The sequence below is a fragment of the Gymnodraco acuticeps genome, unplaced genomic scaffold (assembly GCF_902827175.1).
Source record: "Gymnodraco acuticeps unplaced genomic scaffold, fGymAcu1.1, whole genome shotgun sequence".
In the NCBI taxonomy this organism is placed as follows: domain Eukaryota; kingdom Metazoa; phylum Chordata; class Actinopteri; order Perciformes; family Bathydraconidae; genus Gymnodraco; species Gymnodraco acuticeps.
Window position 1 is genome coordinate 323277 of NW_022991588.1, and position 24575 is coordinate 347851.

Consider the following 24575-nt stretch of genomic DNA (forward strand, 5'->3'; position numbering starts at 1 on the left):
ATTCTCCTGCAAGTCATGGATTATCCAACACACATACATGTGGTTTCATGTCAAAATTAAGATATTTTGTTCACTGCTTAAATGGTTTTTACTTGAAATATCCCAGGAAACATTCAAAATGTGTGTTAGTAGATTTTTAATGTTTTGACATAACATTTTGACATTACTGCAGATATGGTCCTCATAAAATCTATGCCTCAAGATTTACGAGGAATTTCTGTTCATGTCTTTATGTTCTTCATTAAATTAGGAGTATTCTATAGTATCACAAATGATCTATTTTACCACAGATATTGTTCATTTCAGAGCCCAAATGTTAAAATTATTTGCATGTCCAGGGTCAAAACAGATTTAGTTTTTGACCAAAAATGAACATTAATTTGATCCCCAAAGTTATATTTTCAGGGAGACATCAGACCACAGGACTGATCTACATGACCAGGCATACAATGCTTCAGCTATACTCATGTAATATTCAGTACGATTCACACATGGACAGAAGCATTTTCTAATAAATGTTTTATTGGTCAGTTTAAAAATGTTGACAGAACTAACACACTGGTGATCTACAGGGACAACACAGTACAGTCACACTGAAATGAGAGAAACAACACACACACACACACACACACACACACACACACACACACACACACACACACACACACACACACACACACACACACACACACACACACACACACACACACACACACACACACACACACACACACACACACACACACACACACACACGTGATGGTAACACATTTTCTGCCTCACGTCTTCTCCAGTCTTTTATCAAACACGCGCATTATCATGGTTTCATGGTCAGGGGTAAACAGATACATTCATTAATGTGCTGTACAATAATGTTATATTTTCTTCAACTTCCCATTACTTAAAAATACAATATTTTTTAAACCCGAAATCCATCTTAAATGATACATCTGATCACATTTAAAAACACGGAGAGAGGGTGAAGAAATCACAAGAGTTAATGATGATATCATCAAGATAAAACAAAAATAGTTCATGAAAAGGCAGATGGCAAGCCTTGATAATTTCCCTTTAGTCTTCAGTTTCTCATAAGATGCCATGGCAACAGATTGATGGTGCACAAAGACAGGAAATCAGGGAGAAAAGAGGAGGATGTGTGGTCATGAAGCTGGAGTCTGTCTACATGAGGTTCTGGAAACAAACACAGAGAGCAACGTTTAGATACAGGTTAAATACAGACACAGAATTTGTATAGGCTAATACCGAATCAATATCTTTGAGATATTATTTTCTGAATTTTAATTCATAAAAAAAATTAACACACACAGACGAGGACATTTAATCGTATGAAAATTGTCAATGCTCTCTAATGGACAAACTACCAGTGACTTTATACCTGGTTTATAATAAACATTTACTATACAATTATTTCACAAAAAGTGGAATATGAATATTGAGAAAAAAAAGTTTATGGTCTTGGCTGAGGGAGAAAACTTTATGCATCGATTAATAAAAAAAATGCAAAAGTGTAATCCAAAAAGACGTAATAAATCATGAAATTCATGAGGCATGATTCATTCTTAGTCCACATGTACAGAGGTATTTTGGAAAACAGGGTTTTGTTCTCTTCTGTCTAAAAAATAAATCCCACCCACATTAGCACGGTTTTAAAAAAATAACACACATTTTCAAAGTCCACGCGTGGGTGGATTGGAACTACCTCACACAGGTCTCGTCAAAACTGGCAATGTTGTAACATCAGAGTGTTGGCGAGGTCTGTTATTTCCTAAAGTACCTGTGTATGTGTGGACAAAGCATTCAATGTCTACAGAAGCTTTCAAAAGGACCTCACTGCAGTTTCCAGTCATTCATTCGTTCTCTTTCAAGCCTAAACAAAGTGTTTTCACTCTCAGAAGACACATTTCAGGTGGAGTATGGTATCACTTTAATGATTTATTTAATCCTTATCTTTTGAGGCATATATGTTTTCTAATAAAAATGAAGAAATGTGACCTCATTAGTGACGCATCGCAAAAAAGATAACTCTGACATTACAGGCCATAAACTCAATGTTCCCGGTCTACAGGATTAATGAAAATGTTCACTCTAGAATTACAAAATAACTTCCAGTGACCTAAAAACACCTTTTGTATGAGATGTGACACCTAATAACTACCTGTGAACATATGGACTAAGCCTTATAGAGGTCACTTAGTTAGCTGATTACTTTTGTCAGTTTACTGGTAAACTGACGCACACTACACAGACACAATGTTTGTTAAGCACCTGTAAGTCTAGACATACCTCATCTCTCTTCCGGCCTGCGGTGTAGGGTCGCGAAAGGACTCCTCCACCCAGGGAACCGTAGCCTGACATCTGGACCTGGGGCACGAAGCCGGACTGTCCGTATGGGATTACATTCTCCTCTGTGGAGGACAAACAAATCACTCTAAGTTACAGCTGTATTTATATAGGTTAAACCCTAAGTGACTGAACATAGACCCCCTGCTACTAAAAGCAGCGCTACTACTAGGGGATAATACGTGTGCATGCAAGGGAGCCCATTATTTCTAAGCTCCAAGGGATTTGTATGTAAGCATCACAATAATATGAATACACATCTATTTGGGTGCCAGCTGTTGACACGAGATTGCTCTTGTGACAGAAATTGTTCTTTTATCATCTCTGGCTGTCAGATACAGAGTGATGCTACAGAGGTGAGTATCACATACTGCACTTACCCTGTGGTGACCACTTTGTAGCTCCTCTCCTCTGGGGTGAGAAATGTTCTCCCCTCCTCTGTAGAGTAGGCGAGTCGCTCCCCTCTTCTTTTTCAGCGTCTGGCTGCAAGGAGTCATCTGTAGGGGGAGGGGCTGGTGGAGCGGGAAGTTCTGCATATGATTGATCATTGATGATTATTAAACTACAAAGAGAAATGCTGCTTAAAGAAATAGTTTATTTAGCACAAAAAAAAGGTATTTGTTTCTTGGGAGTTTCAAGAAAAACAGTTGGCTTAGCTTAGCATAAAGAATGGAAACAGGCAGCCTGGCAATACTCAAAATATCACTTAGTTTACTAACATTGCCTCATATTTTTATCTTGTTTGTTGAATAAAACGTGTCAATTGGTTGTTTCTTGGGGGTTAGCTGCCAAACTTGTTCTTGGCAGTTGCCAGGCAACAAGTAGAGGATGTAACTGCTTCTCAAAACTCTACAAGATGCAAATAAAAGCATTTAGCAACATGTCAAATTGTATTTAACATTTGCAACACTACAACTTACAATATTTAGACAGCAATGAATGCTGGCTGAATTTTTACAGCCCCATTTCTGTGAGAATGTACTGTTTTGATAAATTATTGGATAAACTGGAAACATGAATTGATCACCAACGTTATTATAGCTGAGGTTGAGGGGGACATGCAGTGGTGGACTAGCAGAGCAACATTGCCATCCATAGAGCTAAGCTGCTGGTGTGGAATAAAAATGATTACATAAGAGTCTTATAATTAGTATCATTGTATCTTTTTTTGCAAACTAAAACAGAAGTTAGATGAGCTACACACAGTGTGTCATACCTGCTTGACTATTTAGCTCTCGCCTGAGTTGTCCATCCTTGGATGTTTTCTTCTTACCCCTGGATCTGTGTGCTGGGGCTGGGGGGCTCAACTCGGCAGCTGGAGCAGGACATTGTCCTGACAAGACAGCACACTGATGTTATCCTCAGGAAACTTAGAACACTGAGCTGCACTTTAAATAAATAGGACATGATTTTTCACGTACCACTACTTACTGCTGGGTAACATCATAAACTAAATTATACACGACACTGTGTGGTTGTGCGCTGCCTCTTGGGAAGTCACTTTCAAAGATGTGAACTGAATATGAACTGACCTTTTCCGAGGCTTTCCCCCTTGAAGTCTTCCGCCCATTGGCTGGTGTGGTACACCTTCCCGGGAACATGGGCCTTGGTGTTGGTGAACAGATTTGGGTTGGACTGGGAGACCTCGGAGTGCTGACGGGCCAAGAGGTCAAAGTGCTGCAGCCGTGCGATGTCGCTGGGCTGGAGTGTGTCTCGCTGCGGGGAAGACATCAGTGTTTCTGAGAGGAAAGGCTCGTCTGGTTTGGAGGGCAGGCCGGACAGCTCCTCCCTGGAAGCGTCCATCAGGTAGGTTCTGGCAGGCAGCGGAGGACACCAGTTCTCGTCTTCCTCCTCAGAGCTAGAGGACAGACAGCGAGGGTTGGCAGCATAAGTTAGTGTTTCAGAAGGATAACACTGAACATGAATTTTAATTACATGTAATTAATGTGAATTAAACAAGACCTGCCACAACGCCATGTGGGCCCTGTTCATCATCTTAGTTTGAAGCTAGTCTGCTTAGAAATGTAAACTAAAACATCCAAGATACACATTTAAATGTTTATTTTTCTACACTTTGTCTATTTTATTGTCTAGATTTCTCCCAAATAAACAAAGGGTTAGCATTAGAAGCCTAATTTGCATATTTAAAATGTCACCAAAATCAAAGTGATTTTTATCCTGGGTTTACCCAATGTTTATAACAGAAATGTAGAGGCACAAATGCTGACATTTATTAACAAGCTCTAAACACAAAAGAACAGCTGATTGATAATTTCATTAGTTTTCAGATTTTTGGTAATAAACCAAGATATAGGAGAAATTAAAAAGATCATAAGTTATCACAACTTATAACAAGGCCGCTTTCAGACACAAATGTCTTTACCAAAATGAATTGCAATCAATTCAAAAGCTGTTGAGGCACAGAAATATCAACCTGCTGGTGACATTTGAGAACAATCCAGGGGATCACAAATCTCATAGGTAAACATCTTCTGTGGGCCATGAATATCCGTACATAAATAAAAAGGCACGCCACTAAATATTTTAATCTGGACCCAAGCAGTGGACAGACAAACCAAGAATGGCATCCATAAAGACATACCAGTGACATTGCCAAAAAAAAGCTGATTATGGAAAAGACGAGTGAGAGGATAGTTAGTTAAATAATCTCTTTCCACATTTATATGTAAAGGAAAATGTGTTTAGTGTGAGAGAGAACCCCCTCCCTGATTTGTGCTGTCACTTTAGTGCTGTCAGGGCTATTTTAATGATGGACGTGTCATTCAAAATGGAAAGTACTAATCCAAACTGTCAGATCGTGGCTAATGTCATTAAAAAAGACACAACACAGTCAGAACAGCCCTCCGATCCCACCCCGTTATATGTCCGCAATCTATTCTGTCAGAAGCAGTTAGAGGAGCCGCCCGCTCCCCTCTGAAGCCCCACAGCTCAATCTACTCCCTGCCTGCAGACACTACTGTAGTTAATTTGAAAACTCCCCAGACTCCAAACTTCACTGAAGTTTAGTTTGACAGCCTTGGCAGAGTTACAGGGCAGGTTTGATATTTTTCCATCTGCCTTAATTCTCTCTGTCATGAAGGTGAAGCCTTGATTCTATAAATAAATGTAACATTAGATGGTACAAAAGCAATTGTGTTGTTAGAGGAGGATAAAAGGGTCTTGATGCACAACTTAAGTGAGTCTAAATAAGTCTCACCTGTGTGGCATCTCCTCTCTGTCTGTCTTGGCGAGACCTCTCTCTTTGTGGGCAGGAAGAGGCAGCGACAAAACATCCACCCAGGTGAGAGGAGCTGACTTTGACGAAGACCCCGCTGACCTCTGCTTTACCAGTTTATCTATAAAGCCAAAACACAAAAGATCATATTGTTTGCAAGATGTGTATTTCATATCTCTACCCTGTGGTTGAAGCCCGTGGCTGTATTAAAGATATGCTTTAAGATAATGCAGCTTTTAAACTATTGTTTGTCCATGCTTTGCCTATAATTGCCTGAAGGACATTTATATTCGTTGACTGTTTTTTATGGCATGTTACATTAATTTGATTATTGACTTGTGTTTCAAACACATGTACAGGTATGCTTCACCATTTAAATTAAATTGCTACAATTAGTGTCAGAAAGAAGGTAATGCTGCTTTTCAAAAGGAAAAAGCACTGGCAACTTCAAGTTATGCGATGTCTCAGTTAATTGTGCAAATGGGTCTTAATAAAATCTCAGGCACCATTTTCACATTCATTATTTAGATTTCTTTCTTTTTTTGGTGTCTAGTGTGAAGTCTTACATACAGAAACATGAAGTCATACATGTTCTGTATATTTATGAAAATCAAGTTGACCTCTTTACAATTAGTGCACAATGACTTGCACATTCTTTGAGTAAGGCATTTGAACTAACATCATCATCAATATTAATGTATGGCATAATAATGTGTATCAACATGCATCCAACACAGTTTGGGTCAGCAGTAGTTTGAAATCATTGTGCACGCTGCACTTATCTACTGGTAACCATGGAAACAATACTCAAGGTTCATGTCGCAATACACAGTAATTCTCGGATGAAACAAACTTGGCTTAAAAGTACAAATATGAATAAATAATTGCAAAATGAAAGCAATACATTTACACATTCCAGCTGTGTCAGATCAGGTGAGATATTTCTTCACAGTTTTATTAACTTTAAATGATATAAAGCAAGGGTGTCAAACTCAATTTCATCGCGGGCCATATTAGCATTAAGGTTGCACTCAAAGGGCCGGTTGTAACTTTAAGACTGTATAAATATACACATATAAATATATAATATAAAATAATGTATTATATTACATTATTGCCTCTGCATTGGATTATTATCGGATAGGGTAATACGTTCATAATTAACTATGTCTGAAAGCAGAAGTCTAGGGCAAATAATTGCAAATAATTGTAAGTCTCTTCAGTGGCATGTCACAAAATGAGATGCATTGTGGGACATGTAGTTTATTGGGAACATGCTTCTGTAAAGCGGCATTTACATAATAATAAATAATAATAAACGTATTATTTTCTTTGCAAGCTCTTGCGGGCCAAATAAAATGAAGTCGCGGGCCGGATTTGGACTGTGGGCCTTGAGTTTGACACCCCTGGTATAAAGGGACAGAAAAACCCTCACCGGTGTTTTTCTTTGAATACTGAAGCTTGGCATATTCAGACCCAGACTGGCCGGACTGGATGGTCCACTGGTCCAGGTCCAGCTCCAGACCCACGAGGCCATTGTTTGACAGGATGGGGTTGCTGCAGTAGGGGTCCGGGCCCTTGTTGAAGGACGCGCTGGAGTAGGTGTCGTAGTACGCCAGTAGGTCGTCCTCAGCGGTGGGGTTGATGGTGCTGTAGATGGGACTGTCGTTGGAACCCGTGCTGTGTTTCGCTGTATGGTTTGGGTAGTTCATGATGCCGATTTCTAAACAGCAACGGTTGTTTTAACAAGGACAAATATACACTCAGTACTGTGAAATTAGATATGTCTCCATACACTCAAATTCAGAGAGCTCTTACCGTTATAATATCTGTCTGAGTCCAGTTTTCCCGAGCAGTAGTTGACAGAGTCTTTGCTGTGAGTGAGGTTGGGATTGGGCCAAGAGTCAGCCAGCCAGGGGTAGTTGCCCATGTTAGACCCTAACAAGCCAGGCCTGGACATAGAAGTGAGATTATATCAGTGCTTTGTACATAAAATACATAAACATCTGTGTCGAATAATGGTTTTTATTTTACCCTCCATTGAGTCCAGATCCTTCACTGTGAGCGAAGCCAACTGGAAAAAAAACCTCTCAATTATTTTTTTAATCCAAATCAGATAATGTTGTTGTCTAAAGAATAAAAAAAGACACATAAACATTTTTAAATCAATATTTTATAAAGACATACTTTTGACCTATACTGTAAACACATCTGCTTCATTATGCCTGCAATACGTAAACATGGAAAATCGTATTTGATCAATGAAGCTTGCTTGTACAGTCACTAGAGTCGATGGCATCTGAATAAACAAGATATACTGTACCCAAACAATACAATCTTTATTGATAAGTATGGAAATAAAACTAATTTAAAAATATTTCTGGGAAAATCAAATTGCATACGCTTTCTCTTTATGCTTTTGGCAGTTCATTGAGTATTTATGAACATGTACAAATATATCAAAGTCAGAAAATAACTGATGTGTTTATGTGCTTCTGCGCCAAAAGGCAAACACAATCTCAAATAAAAAGCATACAGTGCTTACTGTTTACTTTTGCATCAGTGTTTTCCTTTATTTCTTCCATAAAACTGCCTAGTGGGGATAAATACATTTTAATTATCTGGATATGCAGCACAAGTGCGTTCAAACTGAAATTGAGAACATTCATCACCGCTGGAAATATGCCCAGCGGTATATTAAGAACTTGTCACTTAAAGTCTGTTTACGTTTTTTTCTTTTCTTATCCTTTTCATGGACAAAAGATTTATAATATATAAGATGTGACAAGAGTGCCACTGAAGGAGTTCTGAAACCATCCTTAAGATCATTTAAAGAGTTCTCCCAATTACCTGCTGGTGTGTATGCAAAGGATGTGGTGTAGTGTCCCAGCTGCTTCCTCCGGCGGTGGCGGCAGTACAGCCAGCCGCTGAAGCCCGTCAGCACCAGCCACGCAGCCACACCCAGCCCCGCGATGAAGGCCGGCTGCCGGACTACGCTGGTGATCTGCTCCGATATGCTGAGGCTACCATCTTTCTTCACAGACGTAGAAGACTTGTCCAGAGGAAGAGCTGAAACAAAAGCAGTAAAGTTTAAGACAAAGTGGAGTGTTGTTCTTTATCTATGCATCTTGGTGGTAAAAAAATCACCAAGAATAAAATGAAGTGTCAACAATCCAGTTTTATTTTACTTTAATGAACAATTCCAAACAGCAGAAGTATGTAAACAGTTTGTTTATGAGGCGAGCAGCAAAAGTTACCATCTTGGAAAAATTGATTAACACTTCCAATGTGGAACATCTAGAGTTCATCCTTATCTCATGGTATGAAAGCTGCAGTATTAGCACACACTTTTGAAAGTGGCATAGATTTTCTTATTCGAGCAAATAAGCGTATTTCCCAAATTGCCAAATAGTCCTTTAAGTTGATTATACATCATAACTTAATGTCTTTCTATTCTTGATTTTGAAATCTGATTATCCTCTTGTGGAGAGATAGATATAAGCTTAGCAATGCCTTCAGCCTTGAAACGGGCAAATAGCTAGCCTAACTGTGTCCAAATGTAACTAAAATCAGGGCCGCCCCTCCCTACAGGCCATTCACGCAAGCTGCATGGGGCCCCGCCTTGCGCAGGGGGCCCCGCCCAGAGGGCCTCAGCTGCTGTGCGCAGTTCTCCGCTCAGTTCTCCGCGCATCCCCGCGAGAGTGAGAGTGAGAGGTGAGACAAGGGGAGCACGTTTGTAACCCGACACCGTTGCAATGAATCGGCATCTGACCAATCACGACTTTGATACGGCCACTAGTGCAGGTGAAGAGATGTCGGTGAAAAGACAGTTTCAGTCCGGCGCAAGCAAGAGGGGAAAAAAACAAAACATGAAGAAACTAGAGCATCACTCGAAGGTGGGCTATTGTATGAGTCAAATTGCCAATTGCCATATTAAAACATCAGCTGCAATTCACGACATGAAGAAGGCAGTCTCTGCATAGCATATAGGCTAATGGAGATGCAGTTATTTCCAGCATTCTTTATTTACCATTCATTCAAGTATGTTATGCCTTTTACCTGCTAATGTACAGGAGGAAGAGTGATACACTGTCTGTCTAGTTAGCTTACATAACAGTTCAAGTTTACAGCCTAAACAACATGGAGCATTTTCCCCCTTTTATTCATTTTTATGTCAATTTGCACATTTCATGGTGATGCTCAGCCTCTCCCCTTAACTCCTAACAGTCATCATCATGTCAACCACAACACAGAGAAATACTGATAGAAATGTGTGTGTAGTTGTTGATACATTGCTGACAGAGGGAACTAGAATACAGATTTAAGAAATATCAGTTTTTGAGCATGTCATAAGCATGTTTTGTCTTGACTACATTACAACTATATTATAATAAAATAATATAGTATTTATATTATTGAATTGATTATGATTATGATTATTATTATTAGTAGAAGTAGTTTATTTGCATTCATTATATTTTAATCTTTTTGAGGCTAGTATTTGGCAGGAAATGCAGACGTATTCACCTGTAAACGCATACTGAACGACATACATGCACATTTACCATTTACCTCACTGTATACAAAAGTAACTGTGTTGATAATAATAATAAACAGGAATTATATTTGCAAAGTAGCCTACTTTTTTTCCCACTCTTGTCGGTTGGGGGGGGGGGGGGGGGGGGGGGGGGGGGGGAGGGGCCTCATCTCACAATGTCGCTTGGGGCCCCAAGTTGGCCAGGGGCGGCCCTGACTAAAATAGATGTGTTTGGTACCTGATAACAAGTTATGTGTGACACACATAGACCTCTGATCTTTTTATGAAGTGTTGTGATCACATGGGTTAAACAAACAGGATGCCACATGGTAAATTGAGCTGGATTTTGGATTGTGGATTTTGTTACATCTGAACAGAGCCAGGCAGGCTGTTTTGAGGCTTTATGTGGGTCATCCCTGTTTTCATAGGGTCCCTATAGTTAGAGAGATGAAGGCTCTTTTGGTTGTTAATTAGCAAAAGAACAAAGGAAGATGGACATTTTGAATGTAAAAATCGATGTGGAGAAATCAATTATTAAAGTCAAGATTTTCCACAACATAAGCATGCCTCTGTTGTAAAGTCACTCACACAGCATATTCAACATTCCACATACAGATCATTCATTTGCGGTGAGCATACCTTGCAATATGTTCTCTATCTTTAGTGTAGTGTAGCAGTTTGAGTGACTCACTAATAAGCAGGCTGACAGGTGGGCTGTGGGCCCCCACACCCAGGCTGGTGACAGCAGCCAGCACCACGGTGTAGGGGACGTCAGGCATCAGGCCGGTCAGCAGGATGGACAGCACCTCTCCGTCTACTGTCCGGTTTATCTGGTGCTCCTGCTCCATGCTGCTGCCCAGACACCACACCTGATCCACGGCATACAAAGAGGATTCATGTTTGAATCATGTAAACCTGATAAAGACGCTCATTTATCTGTACTGAGATGTTATTATAGCAAGACAGGCACTGAAGCTTTATCTGCTAGTGCACGGTGCGGATTGACGACAAAGCAGAGACGACAGATATTTCAATGCAATGACAGTTGAAAGCCTGATGTTGCAAATGTTTGTGCCTTAAGGCATTCACTTTATGTATTGGGTGCGTTGCTTTTCCATTGAAGTTAATGCATGTTGGATTTATGTCTTTTACAATCCTGCAGTGGGAGAAACTATTTTGAATTCTTAAGTAACAGTACCACTAATAATAAATAGGAAGTCAAAAATAACAACAGAAGTTCATAAAAAGTTCCCAGAATATTTTTGAAATAACTGTAGTAATAGCATACAGAGTACCGTTTGATGAAAAGCTAAAATCTTTATCTCCAAATACTATCTTTTAGTTGTATAATGCAGTGGAGTAAAAAGTATAATAATTGCCTTAGTGCCTAAACAACTACATGTTTGTATTAAAGGAATCCTATAACAGCATACTGCCAAATCAACATTTCATATTTAGCATTAAAGCCACAGTGAGGCTTGTCCAAAAACCTTGTGTGCAATTCTCAGCTAATTGAATGTTTAAAAGGGATTAAGCATGATCCTTGCCTTGGGCTGATGAGCCCACAAAAGGCTCCGGCACTTCATGATCAGACTTGTGAGGTCTTCTCACTAACTTTCTACATGTAGACGCAGATGGGCAGAATAAATCAAAACTATAAAACTGAGTGTTCCTATTTCCCCCCCCTGATATAGCAGCCTGATGATTAGTAATTAGTGTTGTGCTCATACTAAGAGACAGATAATCAGAGCTCACGCAGCAAACAGATGACAGGGACAGTCCGTGTTCAATCTGATGACAACATTGTCTTGTTCTGCGCCAGCAATGCATGTACTGGCAGCAGATAAGATGCATGAGTGATTACTAATTGTTAATTAAAATCAGTGTTTTCCATCAAAGTATCCAAACAACAAAGTTGGACACCATTGAGTGAAATAGCATGGATTACAGAACAATCTTTTCCAGTTTATTTATTTATACATTTGGGTATCTGGAGTGCTTGCCCATAAACTGGGAAATAAGACCTCCCAGTCAGTTTGTGGGTTGCCGGAGTCAGAAAACATAGGATTAAAAAGGCTATTCAGATTTGTTTTCTTTTGCTATGTCAAATAAAGGCTCATTTTAATATACCACCATCCATCTGACTATCTCCACCCATGCCTGAGATCTAGCTTTGCAATGTCTCTGCAAGCCAATCAGAGCAGGCATACATTTGTTTAGGAGCAGGCCTTAAAGAAACAGGCTCAATAGACAAACTGTTCAGACAGAAGATTAATACTGGTATATTTGGACAGACAGTATGAAAAAAATATGTATTTTTTAGCATTAAAGCAAGTAAACATGTTTTAGTATGAACCCAACATTGTTTCTGTTTTATTGTGTTGCACTGTTGGAGGAGCCTGTGACCTAAGATGTTCATCTTCATAACTACACTGTAGCTATGTACGTATGACTAATAAAAGCCTTGAACCTTGAACGTTGAAATACAAGTGTGAACCTGCAAATGAGCATAATATCTCCACTTTATAAAGCAGAAATACAAATCAGAGAATAAGACGGACAGGTCAAGTTAATTTAACTGTCCAATATAACAAATTACAAATTTGCCTCAATGTGCTTTGCATTCTGTACAGCTCGAGGCATCCTCTGTCCTTTGACCATAAATTAAAATTAAAATATCCCCCAAAAACCCTGTCTAATAGGGGGAAAAGGATGGAAAGCTCAGGAAGAAGGCTGCCGTCTCACCTTGTACTCTCGAATGATACCGCTCTGAGTATTATGAGGCGGAGGATCCCAGGACACACTGATACTGGAGCTGTCAGTAAGCTGAACCACTGATACAGCCTGTGGAGGTGCACTTAAAACTGCAGACAGAGATAAGAAGGAAAATGACATTTCTACTATAATTAACTGATATCAGTGTAACGGTAGTGCTCAATTTTACAGGTCCGTATTTTCCAGATAATAATGACCGAGAGGTTTCCTTCAAAGAACCATGTAATCTGGTGCGTTTGTTCTGGAAAATAGGAATACCCTTGAAAGAAAGGCTCAGTTTAAATCCAATTAAATATTCATTATTTATTTATTTAATTTGGCAAATGTTATTCTCGATATGTCACATTTGACACGTTCAGCTGAACTGCTACGCACTGGCTCTCCTAATTACACTTGCAAATGAAATATTCAAAGTAAACCATTCAACACTGTCAACTCAAATCACATAGTTATTTTAAGGGAAACGTTTGGAAGAACTTATTGGAAAGTTATTGAATATAAACTACAAGAGTTACCTACTGTGTATTATTCCTATAAGGACAATTATATTATCAACTAATATCAACTTACCCATAGTTCTTCAGCTTTACGTACAATTATATGCTTTCGACAAAATTACGAATAATCATTTCTTACCCTCTTCAGGCGTTCGCAGCAGGATCATGAGGCTGTCGTGTCCCTGTAACTCATTGAAGTACGGCCGTATCTTGACCTCATACTCCGTGCTGCTGTACAGATCTACTAAGATGGTGCTGTGGTCAGACGTGGCCTCCACATCCTGAACCAACCAGGGGCTGCCGATTGTTCGGTAAAATATACGATAACCCTGAACGTAGCGAGACTGGAAGGCAACCTGCAAAATGTTTGTGAGAAAAGTAAAAAATAAAAAAACAGAAACAGAGTTTGACATTTGAATGAAACGCAGCTGTGCTTGTGCTTCTGGTTAATCTGTTTTTGTCACGTAATGTTCAGAGGAGTTTTTGAAGTTAATGTTTGGAGATTAGCGTGTCCTAGCCGACTCTGAAAAGTAGACTTTTCCCTCCTGCCAAGTATTCAACTCACAGTCCAAGAAATCCTGGCGCTGGAAGGAGACAGAACCGCAGGCTTCTGCAGGTAGACAGACACTTCCCCTAACTCTCTCTGCACCTGTCTGTGGTCCACACCCTGCTCTGTAGGGCTCCCATCTGAAACAACAAAGAAATCCATCCAGCCCAGGCACAATGAAACAGCTAACTAGAGACTCAGATTCAGCAAAAAAAGGAAAGCTTTTTGATGAATTCAACATTGCTCAAGGCAAAAGAGCATCACACTGGGAAAGCAATTAGTTTTGAGATTGCAAATGAAACGCAATTTTTTTCCTAATCACGTAGCTCATTGTCTTGCTCCCAGCTTCAGAACCTTGAATTTTGAAAATATAAAATGAAATCTAGATTCTACAGTAGGACACATATTATGCAAGAGTATACCCAGAAAAAGAGGATTTGTTTGCTTATGTAACTCACCCTGCGTCCTGACAGGCTCTGAGATGGGGCTGGGGTCACTGAGGCCGTAAGAGTTGACTGCTCGGACGATAAAGAGATAAACGGTGTTGGGGAAGAGTCCGATGACTGTGTGCCTCTCCTGCTTCACGTGGTCCGCCACCGTTTGCCACATGCTGCCCACTGATTGGCTAAAGGAAAAGAAACAAGACTATAAAAATATGGCCAAAAGAGTTTCTTAATCTCCTTCTCATGATCATTTAACTAAACCCATGTTGTGTCACAAAAAGACAGAATTTCACCATGATTACCTTTTTAAGTGTTTTGGGGAGTGTAAGATGAAGGTCAAGAGATCTTTATCTGGAGGATGTTAGAACATACGGAATCAAAAAGTAAAATGTGCCACCCACTCTGTTAACACTTTTCCAATCCTGTTACAGTATCTCAAGTGCGAAAATTCCTTATCGTGTTATCTCGAGATAATGATCACAACTCTAGGCCCTTTGCTGATAAACTGATTCCACCGATTAAAGTGGAACAGGCAATCACCGGAAAATACCTCTAATTTGATTTAATGATATGACATCTACTTTATTTGTTTTATTTAGTTATGAAAACATGTGTTGCTCTCTTGTGATTATGAGTAAACAAAATGTGTTTTCTGAAGGTAATGACAAATTAGCTAAAGATTGTTTTCAAAATCAGTTCATCTTTGACTTTTTCAATGAGCTGATTAATTGTTTGGTCATACAATTCCAATCACGGTTTCTCAGAGCACTTGGTGACAGTAAAAGTCAGTTAAATGACATAGGACACTACCATAAACTGGAAATAGCCATGTTGACCTGATAAATGACAGCTAATTCAATTGCTAAAAGATAATGCTGCTTTAATTATCGTCAACGGACAGATGACGAATCGCAGTGACTTAAGGGAAATAGGTTGACATTCATACTATATGATCCAGTTTCACCAAAATCCTCTTAGACCTGTAAAGCTTACACAATTCTCCAGATAGAATGTATGACCGCTAACAAAATGAATGCAAGAAAGGGAACAGAACATTACTAACAATATCTTTACTGTAACCACGTCAGCATCTGAAACCTTTTTCCGGCCATTATTGTATAAATATACTTCTATCAGCTGAATCTTGGGTCCATGAGACTCTACAAAGTTGAATTCCTTCTTTTTATTGCAGCTGGTCGTAAGGACAGATTCTGAATGGGTCCTGGGAGGATACGATGACATGGTTCTGTGCAAAGTCAGGCACAATCACACAGCGAGAGTGCAATTTAAAATTGTCTTCAACTCCATGGAGGGGAAAATGGCGAGGTAATTACGACATGCCGTTTTCCTCCTCAATGTTTCCTCTGCCACCCTTCTCACCAAATGTTCTCCAGAGAAACCGTTTTGACATTTAAATAGGGTCATCCAGCTTTCAGAGTCATCAGAAACTGCATCTGTAAATGGGTTTGGAGCTGCTGCTTTTACATAAATACTCCTCGAAGATTTCTTTACTTATAAATTATACAGAAACGTAAGGATTTTACTGTACTGTAAAACGAAGAGCCACATATTTTGCCTGAAAGGAAACACTTCTAAACAATGTGCTGGTATTGGAGCATGCAACAGTGAGTGGATCTTCATTATTAGCTCTGCGTGCAAGTACTGTATGCCACACTAAGATTTCCTTACAGACAGCGCTAACTGGACTTTTGTGTGTGTTTGTGTCTGTACACCCGGCCTGTACCCTCTCGTCTGTAATGAGTAAGCTCTTCAACAGGGCCAGCACCCACCCCATCCTTTGCCCCAGGACAGGACAGAGCTGCCGAGCTGACCACTGCAGTAATCGTCTCTTCTTTCACTCACTGTCCGTCTCACTAAAGCCTCTGGTTGGTTGTTAGAGCTGCTATAGCTCTCCTCGGGATTGCCACGGCTAAATACTGATGCAGTGAGTGTCACGGTTTCACTTCAGGACGTCACTTAACAGCACTGTGTCTCCCTCAGGCAGAGACTGAAATATCTTTCCCAACTCCTAATGACTCTAAATAAAGAAGACTTCATAATGTTGGAATAGTCAGAGAAAATAAAACAGAAACGGAGAAGACTTTGTGTACAGTTGAAATAGCTACAGATACGAGCACATATCTCTCAATGTAAAAAAACACATCTTTTGGGACATTATATAAACATTACATTATTTGTTAATAAATTATTTTTAAGAGATACTGGTAGGAGATTTTTTTTTTATCTGTAGAAAGCCAGGCTAGCTATTTTACCCTGTTCCCAGTCTTCAACAGACAGCAATATCAATATTGTCTATCTATACATGTAGGTGTCAACCATACATACAAACAAACCTACATGAAACTTTAAAAACAATGTTTGTTTAATGTATCTGCACCAAAAACAAAAAAAAATCAAGCAGCATTGCACGGTAGCGATCCCTCCAGTGTCAAAACTAAATGTACAACCTCGTTCTCATCGACGCTTTTCCCAACGTGTCAAAGTATTCCTTCAACCAGTCTTAAATAATGGAAACATATTTTTGAGTACCTGAAGGCCTCGATGATGTAGGAGGTGACAGCGGCCCCGCCTTCGTGAGGGTTGGACTGCCAGGTGAGGGTGACGGTGTTTTTGGTCACGTCCGTCACTACAGGCTTCTGCGGAGGCCCCGGAAGCTGGATGAACTCAGAAGCTCTGGATAAAGAGAAAACTCCCTCCTCTGTTTCAAAAACAGGAACAAAGCACAGTTTCACCAAACCAATAGGTTCATTCTGATACATGTTTTCACTGAAACTGAAGTTTTGTCCTGGCCTGGCTGCAGACTGTGTTCATAAGAAGAATATAGGCAGAGTGTGTAGTTCCTTAAGCGAGGTGTAGTGTGGGAGTGACGGAGTGTGAAGTGTAACAGAGAGACAGCGTGTGGAGAGTTGTGGAGCGAGTACCTCTGACAGTCAGCATCCCACTCCAGCTCGACTCCCCTGTGGCGCTGGATACTGCGCATGTGTACATCCCCGAGTCTGTTTCCTGTTGAACAGCAGTTAACATTTTAGACAGACACCCCGAAAATGGGAAGAGAACAAATGCTGCAAGCAGTTTTTTATATTTGTAGGAGGTTTTGGATCCATTTACATGACTTACAGAATGTCTAAAGCTAAATCAATATATTCTCAAGCTGTATGGAAGTAGTAGAGTATACATATTGCAATGAAAACATTGAAAATGTTGACTTTAAGCTAAATGTATTAGGTCAACACATTTCACATAACTGTATTATCTTAGTTGAAACAATAGTAATACGTTGAACCTAATATTTTTAAACTTAATATTATTTCTTTCAACTAACACAGTTATGTGCAATCTGTTGACATAATACGTTTATTTTAAAGTCAACGTTTCAGTTTGTTCAGTGTGTGCTTACTGGAAATACCTTTTATTTTTACTTAGTAGTAGTCCCAATGTAGATCCACAGTAAATCATTATTTTTGATCTTAAAGAGAACTAAAGAGTTTTCTTTAAACCAGCAGTGTTAATTGGCACTTGGAAAAACAAGGTGTACTGTAAACAACCCTGTTTAATTATCACTTGAAATAGTTGGCAAACCTGTTAGAAAAAAGTGGCTCATTGACAGTTACAAAACACATGCATCCATTTAGAGTTGGGTTTGTGTCCACGTAATGATGCTAATCAAATATTCATGCTCTTTTAGCTCAGGTTTTGGTCTCTTACTCCTCAGGGAAATAAGTGACTCTAAATTCTCCAGGTTCACCAGGTAGTTGCTGCTTTTACACTAAAAACAGCTTCCCAATACTGATGGGAGCAGCAAGAGTGAACCAAACGGGAAGTGTTTGGGCCATAAAACCAACACAATGAGCCGACAGACACCAAAAAGCTCCCTAGAGCTGAGCAGAACTGCATAGTCGGGTGATTAACCAGCTTTAGGTAAAGGATCCCAACACTTCTTTGACCGCTGCCTGGGTTGCCATCATCTTAAAATTCACATATAATCCATGCATATCTAAACTCACTCAGTATTCTTCACCTCAGCAGCTCTAAAAGCTCCATTGCTACAAACCATGACAGTTTACATTATGACCTGTATGTGCCTTCATGCTTCACTGACACAGCTCTGTCCTGGCTGAGAGCCAGTGTGCTGGAACCATCATGAGACCGTATGAGATCATCCGCCGCAGTGTTGACCTCTGGCTGACAGACTGCACAGCGTGTGCGCAGATGAACTTCTTTAGATGACTTCAACTGCTGCTAAAATATTGATGGCTGGTGGGGGCACCATCAGGTAAAAATATTTTTAGTCCCTCACTCGTCAACTCCATTTCCACTCTGCTGTTTTTCCCCTTGTCATCCCCTTGATGCCACACTAATGCATCTCTTCTGTTCCATTGAGCACATTGGCATGGCAGATTTCCCCCGCCTCACTGGTGCATTGGACCAAACCGTAATGCTTTAAGTTGGAGCACCACACCCGGAGTAAAGCGGACGAGAGAGGAAGTGAGGAAGCATATTTGGGGCAGGAGATTTAATTAAAACCCGGTCAGATGATTAATCGTCTATTGCCATTAAATTAACGCTAACGATGCTGGTTTTGCTCCGTCCGGCGTGCACCGGCTGACCTCCAGGTGGGGTTACAGCATAAAAGGGATGCCAATTGCTCCTCCATCAAAGCAGAGCACATTAGCATTTACAAACAAGCACCTTCATTAACATTACAATTACACACCGCATGAGCACATAATTGCGCTGGAGAGATATGCTCTGCCTTGGAGAGATTGTTCTTTGAAACTCAGTCTCACTTTAATTTCACAAACTAAAACGGAATTTATAATGGTATAGGAAAAAAAAACATGTTGCCACATAGGATGCAGAGAAAGTGAAAGAAGGTCAGACAGGAAGGTTTAGCTGCTTTTTTGTAATTTACATCACTCACACAGTCAGTTTTTCCTTCAGTTTGACAGCGAAACTCATCCTTTTCACGCCCTTTCCAATAAATGACACCCACTGAACACAAACATTCACACACACTCCCACACACACACATGCACACACACACCTTTATGTCTGTGATTTGCAAAGTGCCATTATCCATCAAGGTCAGTCGGGGTTTATTTCCCAGAAGTCTCTCTCCATCCTTCTCCCATGCAATCTTGACTGAGGACCCTCCGATTACACGGCAATGCAGCTGCGCCGTTGCACCGCGAGATACCGTCTGATTGGCTGGTCCTTGGCGAATGATAGGCGGGACACGACCTGAAGGACCTACCAGTTTGAGAGGAGAGGACGCAGAATATTATGTTTGTCCTCCGATCAGATATACAGTGGAGAAAAGTGGTGAAACTAATTTGGAAAGCAAAACATATTATAAAATTGCCCGGCACTAACAGTGCAAAGGGGAAAATCATTTAGATGCTTAGTAGGCAGAACAAAATAGGCCTCATAAGACACAACAAAAATAAAATCAGGTGCTTGCAAACAGTTGAAAGAAGAACATTAAGCCTCAGATTCATTGCTCATTCAGCATGGGGTAAGTGTTTTCTTTCTTGCTCTTTGTGAGTCTTATTGTTATGCATCTCCCAGCAGTAGTAATTAATTAGTTTTAACCTTGTTAGCTGATGAAGAATAATCCTCCACCAGGTTCAAACGTGAGTGTGCGTACTGAATTCTCACCTCCCTCCACCTCCAGCAGTGCCTTGGTCAACACACTTCCTGCTACACTGATGGCCTGGCAGATGTAGAAACCAGAGTCCTCGGGGTGCACGTCAGCGATGGTCAGCTCTCCGCTCATGGAGACAGAGTAACGGCCAGACTGTGATGGGGGCTGGCCGGGGAACAGCAACATCTAAACACATAAAGACACAACAGAACAGAACATATAATTAAGGCTATGTTGTGTCTGTTCTTCAATTGATGTATTCATTATCTAATATATAAAATGGCATGACATTGTGAATTCCTCCAATCATAATTCCCCATGGCGTGAAGTGACATCTGCATTCTGTCCTATTAAACATCAAAAACATATTTGATAAGATCAGAGGAACATCTTTTTGGCATTGTTGATGAATTAGTAGTATCAAAACTACTATTGGAACATCGTTTTTTTGTTGGACTGGGCTAATTGTTCAACATTGTTCAACATTAATCTGCATATCATTTTCTCTGTAATTTTCACTGTCAAGATTTCCTTTCCTTTATTAATTTCCCTAAAATGTCAGAACAAATATATTTTTTAAATCATAATGTTTCAGAGCCCAAGTTCACATCTTTAAAACATGTGACAAATACAAATCTGACCTGATGTGGGCCCTTAATGAAAAATGAACAAAATGTCTTGGCAATCTATCAAGCAGAGGCACTTCCCTCCAAAGCGGGAAAGTTACCCTTGGTGGTGCTAGAAAAAAACTCAGGAGATTCCCAAAGTCATTAGGACCCATATTTCTAAAACTAGTGCAAATTGATCCAATAGTTCGACGGATATTTCAGTCTGCACCAAAATGCTGGGGTGGGGTGACAGACCAACATCCCAGCTAGCATGGGCTAAAACTGTAAGAGATGTTTTTTTTGGTGTTTTGGGGATAATGCCCACTAACTAGATAATGCCCTCAGCTGGAAGGCGCATGTTCAAGGTCTGTGCTCTAGACTTCAACAGCGATTGTACTTTCTGCGTCGACTCCGGGCTTTCGGAGTCAACCAGAAGTTCATGTTACTGTTCTATCATGCAGTGTTGGAGAGCATCATTAGGTATGGTATTACTGCCTGGTATGGTAACTTGACAGTGCAGTCAAAGTCACAGATCGCTCGCCTGGTACAGACTGCTATGAAAATTAAGGGGGTTAAAAAACACCCATCTCTCCAAAACATATACGAGTAGTCTCCATTATCAGACAGGCAAACAAAATTGTGCTGACTGAACCGCTATAAGCACTCATTCCTACCTATGTCGATTAAGCTTCTTAACATTCACATGAAATTAAATGTAGTCAAATGTAATGAAATGTACTTTTTAAATGTTGGCCATGAGGGTAGTGCAATAGGTCGCCATTGTCAGTATGTGCGTCTGTGTATTGTGTTTCTTCAAATGGTGTATGACTGATGATATGTGTATGTCTCTTAATGTCCACTATGTTTGTATATGTACATGTATGCGGAACTGCAGGACGGAGTCCAGAACAAATGACCTTACGGGGACAATAAAGTATATCGTATTGTATCAGAGAATTAAACGCTGTCCCATTCTGTGTTTTCTATAAGTGAGACGTATGAGAACAAGGGGGAGGGATGCACTTCAATCCAGTCAGCCATCCATTTCATTCCTCTAAGAGGCTTAGACTTTGGTGGAGGGACTAAGGTTATAGGGCTAAAGATAATCCCCCCAAATGCAGCAACAAGATCTACAATCAGCAAAACCATTCCTCGGCCTTCCTGCAGACGGGTGGTACTGGGTATACTTCAAATCTGAAACAAGCTTCTGAAAACACCTGAAGCTGCTTCAAAGTCTCTGATCTCAGCTGCTGTTGAGCAACAGGGTATTTATAGTTGGGTACAATCTAGAAGGAGGACAGTGTTTGCCCTCAAGAAGCGCTTCGCTAAACGCACCTGGTGTACTTCCTGCCACCTATTCCTCCTTCATTTCTACTTCATCAACTCCTCGTCATTACTCTCTCAAACTTCGGTTTCTCGCAAGAGAAAGAATTTCTCGCCAACGCGATAGCACAATGCCTTCCAACACTTTGTCTCTAGTCATATCTCTGAGCCAAATGTGAAGCAATCTCCTGTTTGTATATCGCCTGTTTCTCTTAGAAAAAAGTGTGAACAACCTAAAAAAAGTGTCAGAAAAACTATGATTAGATCGGTAAGTCTTTTCTCACTTTTTAAACAATGAATTAATGCTAAACAATTCAGTATGAGTGAGTTTTACAAAAATCCCCAAACGACTGTAACAACCTGGTGTGTGTAGTCCTTCATTGATTTGTCAACAGGAAATGAATGTACTGAGAGTGAATATCTGCAATATTCAAAGGATCCTCTGTTCCCTTCTCTTACCTGGCTGCCCTCTTTCTGCCAGAAGATTGCAGGTGGAGGGTTTCCTGTTGTGCCACATTCGAAGGTGACGCTCCGGCCCTGGCTGGCAATCTGGTCTCTTGGCTTTGACTCAATCTGAGGTGGTACTGGAGGAGAGAGAGAGTGTGACCACCAAACGCCTTATTTCAGCATGAAAACTTCTCAAACTGCTGCCCTGGTCTCATTTTCCATTTGGGAATCTACACTTGATGTTAACAACTGGTGGAAGAAGTATTCATTTCACATTCATAATACTGAATAATGATGAGTGAGCCAATAGCATTTTACCATTGTAGCTGGATAAGGTGGATTTGACAAATGTATATGCAGTAATGGTTCCCAACCTATTGGTCAGGTGGCTCTAAAGGGTCACAAGATAAATCTGATTGATTGTGAGATAATTAAAGACATAAATAAATCAACAACCAGCAATCATTTCTGGATATGTCACTAATCTTGGTGAATTATGTAACAGTTTTGCTTCTTTTGGAAATGTAAAGTTTCTAATCTAACGCTGCTTTTATGTAGGGGGGTTATGACTCATGACCAACCGTTGGGAATTACTGGTAAAATCTATAAACAAGCATTGGATTTTAAAACTCTTGATTTATGTTTTTATGTAAAATAATAATATAACAATTATAATATGGCTGACAATAGCTGTGAAATAATTGCAGTGGAGGAAAACTAGTATCGATAAGGCACTCTATCGCTCTAAACAAGCAGAGAGTTGCCTCTTTAACCTTCTGAGCGTTTTGATCTATCACGGCACTGTCATCGCCCTCTCATCTTTAATGAGAGACATCACCTTGGTGTCCTCTGAAAATAACAAATCATCGCAGCGCTCGGCAGAGGTGTTCAGATGACATTTGCTCAGTTATTTTTGGAAAGGTCTGGGCAGAGCTGCCATTTTATAGTTTGGGTCGGATCATTGGGTTCGCCACATCATCAGATCCTCTGTGGATTTACACTGACCACTGCCTTCTACCTCCCGGCTGAATAATTGGCTCACGCTTCCTGTCAGATGAGAAGCTTCTCCAGTCTGGATTCATCCTTTCTACACATCTCTGCACAGCGCATATGCCAAGGCACACACACGTAAGAGAGCATGCAAACACATATTTGGCACGATACCCATCTGACTCATCTGTGCTGTCTCATAATGTTCTCACAGAGAGCATGTTCACAAACACAGAAATCATTTCACACTTTCATCAACGTGTTTACTGATTTTATTCTTGAGATGCTCCAATGTCTTTAAACAAATCTGACGTGTTAGTGTCATACACTTATGGTAACATGGGGGGATGCACAATATTGGATCTTTGCCTCTTTTTTTCCGACTTCTTTTTTTGTCGATGCCTACTTCATTATATTGTAGGCACATGTTTTTTTCAATATAAGTGCAGAGTATCAAGTCTTTCCATTAGACAAGAAATACTTTTTTTACAGTGTTCTTAACACAACAGTTACAGTCGTATTTTTGTTCACCCCTTTTGTTTTGTAGGTTAGCTTGGATTTACCCTGATTATAACATGTCTTGGCATGTCATTGAAGAAACCTTTCCACAAACATGTTACATGAGTCATGAACCTCATGCTTATTAGTTTTTTCTTGAGGAGTACATAACATAATGCAAAATCAGCACAAGAGATGCTAAGATAATTACTAATACTGATAAAAGCAATAATACTAATAATAGTAATACTACTTAAAAAGGGACACATCACAAATTCTATATCATAGTTAGTATAGCTATGAGGAATATACATTTCTTCTGCAGCTCTGGAGCAGCTTCTGTCAAGCCGGAGAAAAAAAAAATAATGTTGTCAAAGAGATTTCATCAGGTTGTTTTGGGTCAAGCTTGCGTTTACAAATGTGTATCAGACATTTGAGACACAGACAAGGATGTTACAAAAAGAAATCCTACAGAGTTACATAAGAGACTAAAAATAAGGTTATCTCTTCCTTTGATGCTTTCTTATCATATTTGTATTCTCTTATGTGTCCCCTGATGTTATGGAAGAGCTGGAGGGCCCATTTAATAATAACTCTGTCTTATCATTGAGATTGTGAAATGACGAATATGGATCCACCCAGAATGATT

At 40.0% G+C, this 24575-nt stretch overlaps 1 protein-coding gene across 6 annotated transcripts in view; it reads right to left on the minus strand.

Annotated features, from left to right (window-relative positions):
* Positions 1-502: 502 nt before the first annotated feature.
* The window catches only part of zgc:77784 (uncharacterized protein LOC402947 homolog), a 53405-nt gene continuing 29332 nt past the window's right edge, over positions 503-24575 (minus strand). For 5 of the 6 annotated variants that reach the window (XM_034197904.1, XM_034197905.1, XM_034197907.1 and 2 more), the window contains 20 exons: positions 22451-22575; positions 20075-20246; positions 19461-19666; positions 17338-17419; positions 16946-17114; positions 14411-14577; positions 13971-14092; positions 13545-13761; positions 12879-12997; positions 10825-11002; positions 8447-8665; positions 7631-7670; positions 7415-7548; positions 7032-7319; positions 5579-5717; positions 3894-4219; positions 3578-3694; positions 2742-2891; positions 2305-2426; positions 503-1191 (listed from right to left, as the gene is read on the minus strand). In XM_034197904.1, coding sequence (XP_034053795.1) covers positions 1180-1191; positions 2305-2426; positions 2742-2891; positions 3578-3694; positions 3894-4219; positions 5579-5717; positions 7032-7319; positions 7415-7548; positions 7631-7670; positions 8447-8665; positions 10825-11002; positions 12879-12997; positions 13545-13761; positions 13971-14092; positions 14411-14577; positions 16946-17114; positions 17338-17419; positions 19461-19666; positions 20075-20246; positions 22451-22575 — 3104 coding nt within the window. In that variant the 3' untranslated portion in view covers positions 503-1179. The remainder of the gene's footprint in view (positions 1192-2304; positions 2427-2741; positions 2892-3577; positions 3695-3893; positions 4220-5578; positions 5718-7031; positions 7320-7414; positions 7549-7630; positions 7671-8446; positions 8666-10824; positions 11003-12878; positions 12998-13544; positions 13762-13970; positions 14093-14410; positions 14578-16945; positions 17115-17337; positions 17420-19460; positions 19667-20074; positions 20247-22450; positions 22576-24575) is intronic. The other variant, XM_034197906.1, reaches the window with a different exon arrangement.